Source organism: Neophocaena asiaeorientalis, unplaced genomic scaffold (genome assembly GCF_003031525.2).
Source record: "Neophocaena asiaeorientalis asiaeorientalis breed wild unplaced genomic scaffold, Neophocaena_asiaeorientalis_V1.1 scaffold823, whole genome shotgun sequence".
In the NCBI taxonomy this organism is placed as follows: domain Eukaryota; kingdom Metazoa; phylum Chordata; class Mammalia; order Artiodactyla; family Phocoenidae; genus Neophocaena; species Neophocaena asiaeorientalis.
The window spans coordinates 432771-447761 of record NW_020172767.1 but is presented as its reverse complement, the minus strand read 5'-3'; the positions used below and the strand labels follow the sequence as shown (position 1 = coordinate 447761).

General features: G+C 43.8%; 1 protein-coding gene across 2 annotated transcripts in view; it reads left to right on the top strand.

Annotated features, from left to right (window-relative positions):
* Positions 1 to 4184: 4184 nt before the first annotated feature.
* The window catches only part of MTM1 (myotubularin 1), a 72599-nt gene continuing 61792 nt past the window's right edge, over positions 4185 to 14991 (top strand). Inside the window, exons 1-4 of one of the 2 annotated variants that reach the window (XM_024740695.1) lie at positions 4185 to 4268; positions 5245 to 5317; positions 7921 to 7993; positions 9451 to 9545. In XM_024740695.1, the coding sequence (XP_024596463.1) occupies positions 5255 to 5317; positions 7921 to 7993; positions 9451 to 9545 (231 nt within the window). In that variant the 5' untranslated portion in view covers positions 4185 to 4268; positions 5245 to 5254. Of the gene's footprint in view, positions 4269 to 5244; positions 5318 to 7920; positions 7994 to 9450; positions 9546 to 14991 lie in introns of those variants that run through there. The other variant, XM_024740696.1, reaches the window with a different exon arrangement.

The window sequence follows — 14991 nt, the reverse complement described above, 5'->3', positions numbered from 1 at the left end:
TCACATTTTTTTCAAAACAGACTTCCAAGTAAAGAAAGCTCCCTTCGAAAGACCTGGAATTCTGGATTCAGGGGCTGCTTGTGCAGGACTTCTTGCTCGCTGGCAGCCTTTCGAAGTCGGTTTGCAGACTGGATAGGTTCCCACAGCTCTCAAGGGAGCCTCCAGAGAGAGATCACCCGTAAGCTTCATTTAAACAGCAACACAGAGTAAGAAAGCACAGCGAGTAAAATCCAAAGAGGAAGGCCTGTGTGCCTTTCCTCACTGTTTGTACACGGAAAGTGTGGGAAAACCCCCAATCAAGGGCCATCGATTGCAAATCAGTGGCCATGGCCACTGAGCTCCCCTTGGAGTTTAGATTTTGCTTGCAAAGGCCCAATGAGGTGGATGTCAAATTTATTTTCTAATTCTACTGCTTTTAGATGTTTCCAGTAAGGGTAAAAATGGTCCTTATTTATTTGAGAGTGTTTATAGTTACGTCTGCCGCAGGTGTTTTGTGAAATCCTATTTTTCATATGCAACGGAGAGGGGAGCAGTTTCTTAGTCTGGAAGAAGGGCGTGGGGGAAGAGCTCTTTGTACCTTAATTTGAAATATCTATTCCATTGTAAAGTCTGTAGTGCAGGATGGTAGTTCTTTTTGGTGCAAGTTCCGTATGGTGCTTCAAGGCGCCAGAAGTTAATGCCATTCTGCTGTGCAGAGCCATGGTGCCTTGAGCATCTTGATTAGCCAAGGATTGGTTTTACCCTTTTTTTAAGCTTGCATAAATTTCTGACTTAAGTGAAATATCGGGCAAACAACAGTTAAGTTTTTTGGCTGAGTCTTTATTAAAGCCCAGTTCATTCATTCATTTAATGGATATCTATTAAGTACCAACTGGGTGCCAGGCACTGTACCAGGTGCTGTAACTGCAGCATTAAGTAAAACAGACCAGAATCCTCATCTGCTGGGGGCTCGTATTCTGGTAGGGGCTTGTATTCTGGTGGGGGCTTGTATTCTGGTGGGAGCTTGTATTCTGGTAGGGGCTTGTATTCTGGTGGGAGCTTGTATTCTGGTGTGGAGGGTGGACAGTAACAACAGGTTATCTGGAAGGTGGTAAGTGGTAGGGAAAGAGACAGGGAGAGAGAGGGGCAGAGAGAGAAAGAGAGGAAGGAGACAGACAGAGGGAGAGGGGGAAGAGAGGTGAAGGGACACGGAGGGACAGAGGGAGATACCATGAGACCATTGAGGTTAGTTGGCTTGAATTTAAAGAGAGACACAATTGAGGCCATGTTGTAACTTTAAAATTTGATTTTTTAAATAATGCCACCTTTATGTAGCTTTATTTGAAGGGGTTGTGGGGGGGGTCTCAGAGATTGCTTGCCTAGATGAGTTTTCCTAGCTATGTTTCTTACTCTAAAACTCCTTCTCCACTGAGACTGGGACCAGTCTCATCCAACCTGGTTTCTTGAAAAATAGAGATCACTTGGACTCACTTTTTCCTGGATGGAAAGGATACTGCCGTGTTAGGAGATGTCAGCTAGAGCTGGTCCTGCCACTGACTCACGCTGGGGTCTTGTCGTAGTACCCTCTCTAGGCTTTCCTGCCATCTTCTCGGTAATAGGAGAAGACTGGGCTTAAATCATCACAAAAGTTTTTTTCAGGATCAAAAAAGATAGAAGTCTACCTTTGGTTAGATTCCTGAAATTAGCGTATATATAGGGAATTAAGTTTCAATTTTCACTTTAAAGCCAAGGTAGCCCCAATTCAATGTTTTTTAAAATAAAAAGGATTAAAGCTTGATCTTTAGGGGTTTGGGGCAAAATACACTATAACCAAAAGGGTAGCTGACTTCTGTAAACTTTACTATAGCTTCTAATTATTATTGAACCCCATTTAGACCAACAGAAATATTTTATAGATGAAGATATGGATATTAGAGACAGCTCAGGGCCTGCACTCACCCATCTAGTACATTTTCTACAACTCTGCACAGGGTCCAAATGAGACAGTATTTCCACGTACTTTTTTTAAAATATAAATTTATTTATTTATTTATTTATGGCTGCGTTGGGTCTTCGTTGCTGCATGCGGGCTTTCTCTAGTTGTGGTGAGCGGGGGCTACTCTATTGTGGTGTGCAGATTTCTCATTGCGGTGGCTTCTCTTGTTGCGGAGCACGGGCTCTAGGTGCGTGGGCTTCAGTAGTTGTGGCACGCGGGCTCAGTAGTTGTGGCTCGTGGGCTCTGGAGTGCAGGCTCAGTAGCTGTGGTGCACGGGCTTAGTTGCTCCGCAGTATGTGGGATCTTCCCAGACCAGGGATCGAACCCCTGTCCTCTTGCATTGGCAGGCAGATTCTTAACCACTGTGCCACCAAGGAAGTCCCTCCATGTACTTTTTCAAGAGAAGCTTTATATAGCTAGATCACCACTGGCCATGCACTGTCCCTGTGGTAGTTAACTTTCTTCCTAGTATTTCTAGGGTCAGACCTAATTTGTAGAAGAATTGGTTGTGGCGTCAGCATTCAGTTATTATCCTTTCATTATTGAAAAGGATGCTAATAATTTGTTAGCAAATATGTCATGGACTGTTCTAAGCCCTTCATGTGTATTACTTCATTTTGCCCAACTATGCTGTAGTAAGATAGAGATAATAGCAACCGAAGCCCAGAGAAGTGAAATAATCTACCCAAGGTCAAATAGTGAATCGCGCAGTGGGGATTTGAATGGAGCCGGCTCAGTACCTGTGCTGTTCAGTGTCATGCTGCTCCAGCTCCTGTACATTTCAAGGGTCTGTTGCAACCTTTCAACAAAGAGAGGCTCACTGGTGACATTTGAAAGCAAACCTCATCATGGAACTAACCCATGTTACCCAGACCCTTGGATTTCTCAGCTTTGTACTCAATCCAGCTTTTAATAGTAGCGTCTTCTAGGGTAACTCTAAAAATGAGGGCTTTAGACATAAAGACTGCATATTATTTGATTCTGTTTATATGAAATGTCCAGAATGGGTAAATCTATAGAGATAGAGAGCAGATATGTGATAGGGGCTGGGGGAATGGGGAGTGATAAGTGATTACTAATGGGTATGGGGTTTTTGGGGGAAGTGATGAAAATGTTCTAAAACCGATTGTGGTGACAGTTGTACAATTCTACAGATATACTTAAAACTGTTCAATTGTTCACTTGAAAGGGGTGTGTTAATAGTAGGTGAGTTATAGCTCAATCAGATAGTTAAAAATAAGGGGAAAAGGAGGACCTCCCTCTGTTAAATTTAGTGCATGTTATTTATTTTAAAAAAATATTTATTTGGCTGCGCCAGGTCTTAGTTGCGGTGTGCGGGATCTTTAATTGCAGTATGCGAACTCTTAGTTGTGGCATGCGGGCTGTAGTTCCCTGACCAGGGATTGAACCCAGGCCCCCTGTATTGGGAGCACGGAGTCCTAGCCACTGGACCACCAGGGAAGTCCCTATTTAGTTCATTTTAAATTGAAGTTTTTAAATGAGGATTGATGAAAACAGGAGGACTCATCTTTCTTTTATGGTTTATAAACAGGACCGTGAAGACTGAGTCGATTATATAACCCAGCATTTGAAATGTCTTATGTTGCCTTGACAGTAATAACTTAACATGTGTTTGAAGACATTGACTTATATGATAAAAGTGTTTTAAATATTATAGCATCTGATTACTAAAAGTAATTCTGTATCCGTTCCTGATGAAAATCCCCCAAATGTGTAATATTGTTTAGTCAGTAGAATAATTTCAGGGCAGAAACATCTGACTTGCTCTATCTAGTCCATCTCATCCATTCTGCCGTCTCAGAGAATAATGGGTTATTTGACTGGATTTTAATTTACGATTAGAGAGGTTTTTTTCAAGGCTATATTGTCTGAACTATTTTGTCTGCATTTAATTCATTCTAGAGTTATTCATTAATCTTTTTAAAACAGTTATTTCTAATTTTAGATCGTGCTACCTCTTAATAGTTTCAGGTCTTTTAAGTTTAGTATTCCTTTCTATAAAGAAGTATTTTATTTTGCCCTAAGTGTTCATGTTTAAGCCTCTGCAGTAGTTTCCTAGTTCCAGTGTTCTGGGATTTGGTGAACTGATACCCAAGCTCAGAGCCTCATCATGTTGCCCAATAGTGTGTGTTTTGCACATAATCAGTCATTCGTTCATCAAATAGTTATGAGTGTCATCGTGTGCCAGGAGATAACCGTGACCCAAATGGACCCCCAGCCTTGCCCTTGGAGAGCTGAGCTCTGGTGGAGGAAGCCTGGCGGTGCTAATCTCGTAAGATTGTTCTCACCTGGCCATCTTGCTGCCTCTGTCCTGATGGGTCCCCTCATCCGCATCTTCTTTCACCTCTCAGGCCTTACTTAAGGACATTGGACAGCCGTGCACAGCTATCAAATCACTAGGTTTTGTTCCAAGGGGTAGTGATGTTTTCCATGCCATATTTTGTTAGTGAGAGGTTGGTCTTTTAATGAGCCTGGCAAAAAAGATCCTATAAATATCCACAGTCACCTTGCTGAATTGGATGTGGTTTAACCACCAGTGACTTCCATATGTCTCTCTCGGTGTCATTAACTTTGATAAATAAAATAACCAAAGCACTACTTAGTTTCCTGTTGTTGCTATCATCTTCAAAAGTCTAAATAAACCCCTGGGTTACCAAGGTATTGTATGTATTCCGAATATGATGGTTTCATTTATGTCTGAATTGTGATGAATAAGCCTTATTTAAATGAAGTATATACTTTCCCTAGAAAATGCTGATTAAATCAAATCTTCCTAATTTGATTTCCATCAAATCCATGCCACTTTAACTTGCCTTAATTTAGAGAAAACAGAATTATTAAAGGGGAAAGAAGAGTGAGTTCAGCAGTCTCCCCTTTTTATCACTCCGCCTGGCTGCCTCTTAACTGTCTTTAAAAATTAAGAAATGTGGAAATTTGAAGCCTGTTGCACAATTAGTGAACATTAAGTTTTCTCCCATGACAGTTTGAAGGCTAGGAATAAAAATTCCGGGCACATGTGTGGTGTCTTCTGCTGAGCTCCCCCTTCTCTGTTCCTCCACGGTTCCCTGCACCTTCATCGGAGCTCTTTCCCATGAGCTGTGTTGTGGTTGATACTTCGTGTGTCTCATTCCCACTGGAGACTACGAGGGAAATAGGGCCTGTCAAGCGTACTCCTGTTTGTTCTCAATTGCAATATGTTTGAAATTGCATACAATTCCATTGATATTGAATGTTGTCTTTCTTGGTAGAGTTTCCAGTATGGCCTCTGCACCGACTTCTAAATATAATTCACACTCCTTGGAGAATGAGTCTTTTAAGAGGGTAAGTTGAGTTTTCAGATTTATCTGTACCTCCTTCTCTCATTTCTCCTTTTGTATTTGAATATTAGGTGCTCATTCTGGGTTTCTTGAATTATTAATTTCATTATTTATTCACATAATGTAAATTCTGTGATACATGTGGTTTCGTTAACCCACCTTGTTCAGTAAAAGACTGATTATCTTATGTGTGTTCAGTGAGTTTTGTTTGTAAATCCTTTCACATAACTTCATTTTTGAGAACCTCTGACTTGTGAACTACTTCCAGTGTTACATTTAAGATACTAGGCAATCTCTTGCCCCTGAAAGCTTTCTGAGGGAGAGATTGGAAGCCAGGGTCCGCTGAACAGGCTGTTAACACCTTCCTAAATATTGGTGTTATTTTCTAATTATGAGGATAAAAGAGTTATAGGACCAAAACAAACACAGCATTAACAGAAAATGGTTCCAAGTGTCAAGGAGAAATTGTGTAATTAGAGGGAGATATTGGAACAGCTATTGGAAAGAAGGAATTTTAAATAAGCTTTATTCATGGCCCTTTAAGGCTTTTGATACATATTACCGGTTATCCACCAGAGAGGTTCATTTACACATCCACAAGCAGTGTAGAGAGATACCCAAGCAATCAGAAGGGAGCCAACCAGTGTCTTTTAATTTGCATTTCCCTGAGTACTAACAAGGGTACCTTTTTTTGGTTTGGTTTTGTTTTAAAGGTGTGTTTCTTGTCCATTTGTAATTGTTTTGTGAAGTGGCTGTCTGTGTCCTTTGCCTATTTGTGTTTTGGGGTGTTCGGGGTATCCTTTTCTGTTGACTTCTAAGCGTTCTTTATAAATTATGATGATCAACTCTTAATAATATATATTATTCTTTATAATACATATAATAATAACATATAAGACTTTTCCCTAGTTTACTGTTAGCCTTTTAATTATATTTATGTGTTTGGATTTTGAAATACAGAGGTTTAAATTTTTATGTAACCACATCATCAGTCTTTTCTTATATTTTCTGCTTTTTGTGTCATGTTTGTAAGGACCTTTTCATCCCCCAATTATAAAAGTCTTTATCGTATTTTAGTATTGTTATGGTACAAGGATCAGTTCTAAACACAAGAGTAACTTCAAGAAGGTAATTGTAAGTCCTCGTGTAACGTTACTCTACTGTGAAAGTACATCTTCTGTTAATCCCATGTTTTCCTGTGTTAATAGACATTTGTTTCCCTTATGTTGTGGCTGAATTACGCTTTCTTCTCCTGACCCAGAACTGTGGTATTTAAAGGCTGTATGAATATTAAATTTGCTCGTTATACTTGTTTTTAGTTTGAGGCAGTGTTAAAGGAGGATGATAATTTCTTTGCAGTCGTATCGTTTATATAAAACGTGTGGTTTTTGCTCCTCATTGAAGAAGGCCTTCCTGGCTGGGGACAGTTTGCCTTACCCTCCGAGTTATAAAATGCTTAGCTTACAAGCACTAAAACGTATTGAAAATTAGCTAGGAATTTTCACTTTGTACCTGAATAAAAAGACTAAAACCATTAAAAATCCAGCAGAGCCCCCCTCTTTGACAGCTTATCTCTCACCTAAATACACAAGCCACGTTTCTCTTGTTTCAGAATACTCTGCATTTGCATAGCCCTTGGTAATTCTCAGAAGTGTGCTTGTGTAGTTTGTTTCACTTAATATTCATGAAACTCCTTTGAGGCAAGGATTACTAGCTTCACACATGAAATAACTGCAGCGTGACTTTGGAAAACAACTAGAAAAAAATGAATGAAAAACAGCGATGAAAAAACCTTTTGCCCAAACAGATGTTAGTGATGTGCCTGGCACTGATCCGCTGGGGCGGCTGAATAGATTGAAAGACGCCTTTCCCAGGCATCCAAGTCACCTGGCAAATGAGCCTCTCAGAACTCACCTTCACTTTTAGCGGCTAATACTTTGCCTGTCTGGCAGAGCGGCTGCGGTGATTGAACGAGGACCATGCGTGGGGAGCCAGGCCTAGAGACGTAGTAAAGTCACGCGAAGAATTTGTGCGTAGATGGTTCCCAAGGCCCCTGTTGGCTCAAAAGTTCAATGACAGGCCACCCCGTCCTCTTATCTAGTCACCTACATGAAGAAAGATCTTAATAAAATAGGAAAATAAAATAGGAAACCCAGTGTGTGGTAACTGTTATTTTCTGGTGTCGTGAGAAGATGCTGTAATTACTGTTGCTCAGTTAAGGCCCCATTGAAATCAAGTTTTCATTCCTTCTCTCAACAAAATAGGACTAAATACTTAATATGAAAAAAAGCTGCCACAGTATATGTGTACCTATAGAATACACTTAATATTTACTTTTTATCACTTTCCTGAACACTGTTAACTAGAAATTGCTTGGAAGGGGTGTTTAATTAATATCACTGAAAAGCGTGCTAATGTTATTTACACAGCTAATGAATGTTGAATGCTAAGTTGTAGTTTTTAGTCGTGTGGATTTTCTGTGCCGATTTTCTGTAATGGTCACTATTTCTCTAATTTTTTTCTTTGACAACGATATCTCTGTTTGGTTGCTCAAAATCCTATGCAAATGTAATGTCATTACTCCTGATGGCACCATTTTGTTTCCAGACTTCTAGGGATGGAGTTAATCGGGAGATCGGTGAGGCTCTTCCTCGACTTCCAGGAGAAACCCGCATCACTGGTAAGGAGCCTGTGAAGTTAGGATTTTCGTACATTGATGAGAGGTCCAGCAGGGTCAGGTGGCTTCAATCCCACGGACTCTTTAGAAGTTACATTTCTTGATCAAAGAGTTCTCTCAAGAGCTTCACGCTCTCCAGGATAGTGATATTTTTTCCCTCTGTACCAAAGACAGAATTATTTTGGAAAAGAAATGTGGATTAGCTCTTGAAAGTCTCTTATTGGAGCTATAAGCTCTTATGGTTTGAGGTGATAAGAACAAAATGGTATTAAGGTTTTCCAGTCTATGATGTATGCTTTAAAATGCCTCAACTTAGAGGCTTAAAGTCCAAGTATTCTCTTCTTTGAAATATAGGAGACCACAGTGGTTTAAAATATCTTTGATTTGCCAGATAGCCGAAGTTAGTTATGTTGATGTAACATTCTGATTGTTGGCTTATTTTCTTCATTATAAATTCATATTACGAGGAAGGTATCTACTTTGGAAAGACTAGATCGTTCTGGCTTAACAATCCAGAAGCACCTGACAGCTTCTAAGCGAAGTGCTCATGTTGTGGGCATTCACATTTTTTGTTAGGGTCGACATCCCCCTCTCAGATTCCCATTTGGTGATGATACAGTTAACCATCGTTTCAGAGAACCTTTCGTTTTATTGACTAAGATCTGGGTTGTTTAGCTTAAATGGCCGAAAGCATGGTGCTAATCAGATTAAGGTCATAGATGTGGTACCTGTGTGAATGAGTTAGCCACGCACCATGAGAAACTATTCCATGTCCACAGACTTGCACACGTGATCCTAGTCTTGAAAAGGAAACCGGTGGCGTGTGTCCATCCCAATTTCTGGATAAGAACAAAGAGGATAGCTTACTTTTGATGGTCTTCATTTGTAAAGTTTTGGTGCTCTGTATCAGTGCCAGAACCTTCACTGAGGTAGTGTAGTAACTGACTGAATGAGCATGAAATAGCCTTACTGGGTATTCTTCATTTAGCACCTGAGGAGAAAGGGATTTTAAAATTACTATGAATAAGTAAATAGATAAATAAACAAATGCCATGAACACATTCAAGGACATCCTTGAAAGTTAAGACAAAGATATATTTTATTATAACAACTCAACTCTCCTGATTTAGTTTCTCCTTATGTTTGATCCTACCAAAGATGTACTAATTTCTTGGCCATCTGTTTCATCTCACTTAATATGTGAAATGAATCTAGCTCCACTCTTCTTCTTTCACTTCTGCTCTCCAGCTGTTCTCACCTTGTCCCTAGGTAGTGGCAGCCCCATTCGACCTAGCATGGTAATGTAGAAGCATTGCCAGTGCTTGCTTTAGACCTTTTCAGTGACTTTTTTTTTAATTGTAGTTATTCTTAGCCAAATAGTTTATATTAAATTAGTGCCATTTGTTGTGTATCTTGGTATATATTTCCATTATTTTAGGGTACTTTTTTTATCTTAATAGACAAAGAAGTTATTTACATATGTCCTTTCAATGGCCCCATTAAGGGAAGAGTTTACATCACAAATTATCGTCTTTATTTAAGAAGTTTGGAAACGGTAAGTAGAATCTAAGACCATAAAGATGACCCTAACTGTTAAAGATAATGCTAAACTGTTTCTCTTCTACCTTTTGCAAGATTGACTGGGGATCAGATTAACATGGGGGTATATTTGCTTCTCAGCTCTTAATTTTTGGCTTATGCAAAGCTCATTTAACACTAACACCTGTTTATGTAGGAATAGAGTGAATTAAAATAAGCTTTGTCCTTGATAATCTGGGGAGGGGAGTTTTGTAACTGTGCTCATTTGCTAGTTTGGAGAAGTTGGTTAGGTGTAGAACAGTGGTTCTTTACCAGAAGCACCGATGAGAACCACTTGCGGCGCTTAGCAGCCACTACAGATGCCATGATGTACTGCATCCGAATGTTCCGGCTTGTGGTCCAGGCACAGCGGTCATTTTTTAAAACATCACAGATGAGGATGCTGATGTGTGTGAATCTGATGTGAATCCCTTGTTAAGGCCCACTGCTCTAGAACTTTCCAGGTGTTCAATTACAGAACACCAGGTAGCAGTTTAGAACTAGGATGACTATGTTGTGGCTTAGTGCCACTCTACCTTCTCATTCCGTGGCCATAAGATGTTTGCCATGGTATTTCAACGAATTTCCCGTTGATGGAACAACGTGATGGAGACGAGATGCTCCAGAAGGGAAAGAATGAATGAACAGCTGCTGAGGCTGGCCCAGAAGGGCCTGTGGTGGATGTGGTGGGTTGCCGTTGCCCAGGCCAGCCTGAAGGGGCAGCTGTATTTTGATGGGCTGGATCGAGGAGGGATAAACAGGGCCGGGGCACATGGAAGAGGAGCCCAACATCAGCTTAAACGCAGGAGATGTTGGGAGTGTTGGGGGAATCTAGCTTTTGTTTGACTGCTTTTTACCTCAGAGTTTCTTCAGGACAGTTCTAATCTAGATTAGTTTGAACCTTTGGATTTTTAAAAAATTATGTTCATCTTTGTGTCCGAATTCTGAAAAATGCTGTTTATTACTGTTATTGCCTTAGCTGTGGGAGCCCACTTCTGTAGTGTTCCTAGACCCCCATGGGCCTGAGATTGGGCATTTTACTTATGTGACTCTCTTCAGGCTTCTAAGCAAGACTGGAGCTGAACAAATGTTTTAGTTTTCCAGAATGTGAAAGAAGATTCTGGAAATTAACAGAGCAGTGAGCTGGTTGTCAACCCTTGGCAACAGTTGGCAACAACTGTAGAATTTATCATTTGAACAGATGATTACGTACCCAGGAAAGAAAGAAACCCATTGGGAGTATTATAGACAGACTGTGTAACTGGTATCAAGCCTTTAACTTGGAAGGGGGTTAAAGGGAAGGGGAAGGGGTTTGAAGTAGTCTTAATCGGCTAAGATATTGGAGTGAAGCCACTAATGTAAAACTGAGCGTAGATAATAGTTACTTCATAAAAACCAGTTGTATTGGTGAAGGATGGAAGAGGTCTGTCTTTACAGGGGCTCAAGTTTATTTGATCCAGTAATTGGATGGGATTGGTTAAAAAGTTAACATACCTGTAGGCTGAACTAACAAAAGTATAATATAACGTTATGTAATATTATACTATACTGTACTATACAATATGGCCAGCCAAAGTGAGACTCATTCGGTACAGCTTCCAAGTGTCAAATTGGGACACACTGAGAGATTTTATGCTAATATATGCGAGAATCATCAAAAATCGAATTAGAGCAAGTTGTTGACCAGCCACACATGCCCGGTTCCATTTCGTGCTGTCACTGGTGATGAACTGGGGAAATTATTTAAACTGCGGTGCCGTGACAAGATTGTGTCTGTTCTGTGATCTCAACTGTGGAAACCAAACAAAAACTATCTGTCGAAAAGAGACCAGAAAGAAATACACCAAAAGGTTTAGTACTTGCGATAGTTGGACGGTGGAATTACGTATGCTTTTGTTTTCCTCCTCCCACTTGGCGTGAGCATACATTACTTTTGTAATTGGGCGACACTTGGCCAGCTTTATTTATTTCGTTTTCATACAGCACTCCAGAGGCCAGGGGTTAGCGTGGAGTGGGTGAATAAAATGCCCATTTGACACTGACTGCTAATCTTTTTCTTCTTCTACCAAGTTTTACATAAATATTTTGACCAATTGGCCACATCGTTTAGTCCAAGTTTAAAAACAAGCAGTTCGTGGCAGAAAACATCATATAAAGGAAGCCATTTGGGTGGTTATGCAGAAGCCTCAAAACATAGTCATCATAGTGTATCTCAAAGTCCTAAATAAGAACATTAATCGTGGATTCTGCTGCAAAATGTGAATGTTTCTCACGTGTTTGACAAAGAGCCGCCATCTCACTGGCCTTTTGAAGCGGACACCTGTGTGGTTCAGGTATGTAAACACTGCAGTGGGAGCACGGCCTGCCTCGGGAGTCAGCTGTCCTGTTTCGTCAGGTGTCAAGGGCAGTTTCCCTGCCCCTGATGTCCCGGGCAGTAGACGCACCGTGGTCTTTGGACTGTCATGCGGCCTTCTTCCCCTGGGCGTCCTTTGGGGTCTCCCCCCGCCCCCACTCTGAGCAGCATACTTTGCAGTCTGAAAACTCTTGCTGGATCCCCACTGCCCGCAGCATAAAATCCACTCTCCTTCGTGTGGCAGAAAAATTCTTCTGACTTCCCTTGCCTCGACTCACACTGCTTCTCCCCGTGCTGTTGTCCAGCTGCACAAAGCCCTGGCCCTCTCCCCAGCACCTGAGGCCCTTCTGGGCTGTTTTCACTGGGCCTGGATGCCCTCTCGTCCCTCAGAACCCACCTCAAAAATCATGTCCTCCCTGGAGGCTTCGCCATCTTCCGCCGAAGGCCTCACTTCTCTGTGTTCATGTCCCCATGTTCACACTTATTGCTGGGAAACTTACCCTGCCCACCGGCTCTAAAGGTCCCAAACCCCTCCCCCTCCTCCTCTCCCCCTTTCATGTTTGTTTGTTTGTTTCTCCTGAGCACTTGCCACTGCCTCCTATTTTGTATATTTCACTGCTTTGCCTCGTTCCCGTCTGACCGAGGCCAGGGATGCTTTGTGTCTGTTCGCCGCCGAGCCGTGAGGCCTAGGATGGAGCGTGGCATGTGGCAGGGAAGAAATTAAGCCGTATTTATTTGTCACGCTCTCTGGCCTTCACTAGTGGCGAGACCTGGTGGTCCCGAACACCACCGTCGCGTTTGGCGTTGAGAAATCACAGCCGCCTTTTGACCTTGAGGGGTTTGTCTTGTGTTCGATCTCGTGACTCCAGTAGGGCTGTTTAGGCCTGTAATACTCTGTCATCTGTGGACTCCCCGGGGGCAAGACCGCTTCCAGTTTCCCTCGCAGGAATACTTCGGGCTCAGGCGCTGTGGTGGGTGAGAAAGACAGATTAACCCTCTGTTCATTCATGCGGCCGTATCCTTATCCCAGGAACACTCACTGAGCGCCCGGGTGAGTGCCACGGTGCCGGGTGCGCGACACGGAGATGAGCACGTGCGGTGTAGTGTGGCAGAGCCCACGGCGGGTGCATCGTTCCATGAGGTTACAAGGGAGAGGCGGGTTAACTCTACGCTGAGTCACAGGATGCCTTGTAGAGGAGGTGATGTTCCAACCACGTCTCGAAGAACGGGGACCGTTTCCTGGACAGATGGGCGGGAGGGAGGAGGCTCCACAGGGCGCTTTTGCGCGTTGCGGGTCTAGGGCTATGGAGGGGCCCTGTATACTGCGGCAGCGGCGGAGGGATGTGCTGGAGAGGGAGTGTGGAGGGGAAGGGAGGAGACGAAGCTGGAAGCCTCGCCAGCCTCTAGCATGTAATCAGTCACCATTCAGCAGTGTGCGTGTCACGTGGGGAACGACACATGCGTTGCAGGAAGGGAAGTCGGGTCGCAGCGTGTGTGACAGATTGGGGGAGGGGGAGACTGGAGGCAGGGAGACCGTCCAGGAAGTGATCTCCGTTTTCCAGGCGAGCAGGTCCTAATCCAGCCCACGTTGCAGTAGAAAGGAGGGAACAGCCGTGAGCCAGGCAGGAGGATCTGGGTGGCATTTGGAGTTGCGAGTCGAAGGGAAGACTCGAGTCGACAGTGATCCCTGTGGTTTTGGGCTTGAGTGGTTGCAGCTGCTCCCATTCGTGGAAATAGACATCACAGGAGGAGTGGGTTGGAGCTGAGCCCCCGGGAGACAAGTCTGAATGTGCAGACTTACAGCTGCTGAGTGCGAAGTGGAAATGGCTCAGGAGCCATTGGGAACACGAGTCTGAAGGTGCTGAAGTGATGGGCATACGGGTGTCCGTAACAGCCGGGTCTAGCCACAGGGTTACCTGAGGGGACCAAACGGCCACCGGAGATGCGGCTGCGGAGGGAGCCTCGGGGGGCCCGGCTCTCCGGGGCGGGGAGAGGAAGAAGCCGCAGTCAGAGCAGAGGGCAGGCTTGTAAGACAAGGCTTTGGTGGAAGTGGGGAGAAGAGCAAAATCTCTAGAAGGAAGGGAGTGGACAAGGGAGTGAAATGTTGCAAGTTTCAGTGACGTCAAGAAGGAACAGAGGCCCCGGAGGGTGGTCCTGGGGAGGTGGCGGGGAGCCCCGGCGAGAACAGAGGCTGTGGAGACGGTCCCTCTCTTGCTCTTGCTTCCACTCCCCCTTCCACTGCCTGGTGGAAGCTTCTGCAGCTCCCAGGCCCTCAGCACACTTCTATTCATCCTCCCCACGGCTTCCTCCACCTCCCGGCTGTACTCGCTTCTCTCCAGTTAGCATTGTGTGCCCACGGACGCAGCCCGTCTGACGGCAGCTGCCGGGCAAAGCAGCCACCGCCCGGCCCCTTCCCTAGTCCACCCAGCCTGCTCCTGGTTTTCTAGCAGCGACCTTTCTTCGGGCCCCAGCTTCTCCTTTCTCACTACCTGCTGGAGATCCCTTGACTTTCCACCTGGCACCCCAGGTGCACGGCCGAGCCAAAACTCTCCTGCTTTTTCTCCTTGCCACTTCCTTCGTTGGGTGTTCTCGCTTGTCTTGATGGTGCTACTCTTCTTCTAGTCACCGTGGAGTCACCTCCTCCCCCTCCTCCGTTCTCCTCTGAAGTCTTCATTGTCCCGTCCCTGCCGGCATCTTCTCCCCACTGCGTTCTCTCTGGCTCCCACAGACATTCTTACAGACATTCTCCCCGCCCCCCACTTGGAAACTCTCAGTGGCAGCTTTCCTCCCTCATTTCAGATTCCTCAGTGTTCTTGGTCCTCTGCAGCTCAGCCCTGAGTCGCCTCCCCACCTCTCTTTTCTGTGCACCCCGCATGATGGCACAGGTACCCTACTCAGTGTTCCCTAAACCAGCCCTCCGCTTCTCTGCCCTGGCTGTTTTCTCCACTAGAACTCATGCATATTCATCCCCACCCATCTCTGCCATTCACACCCCCACTTTTTAAAAAATTATTTTGAAATATTTAACATAGAAAGTTTGTAAAGAATAACATAAACATCTGTGGATCTA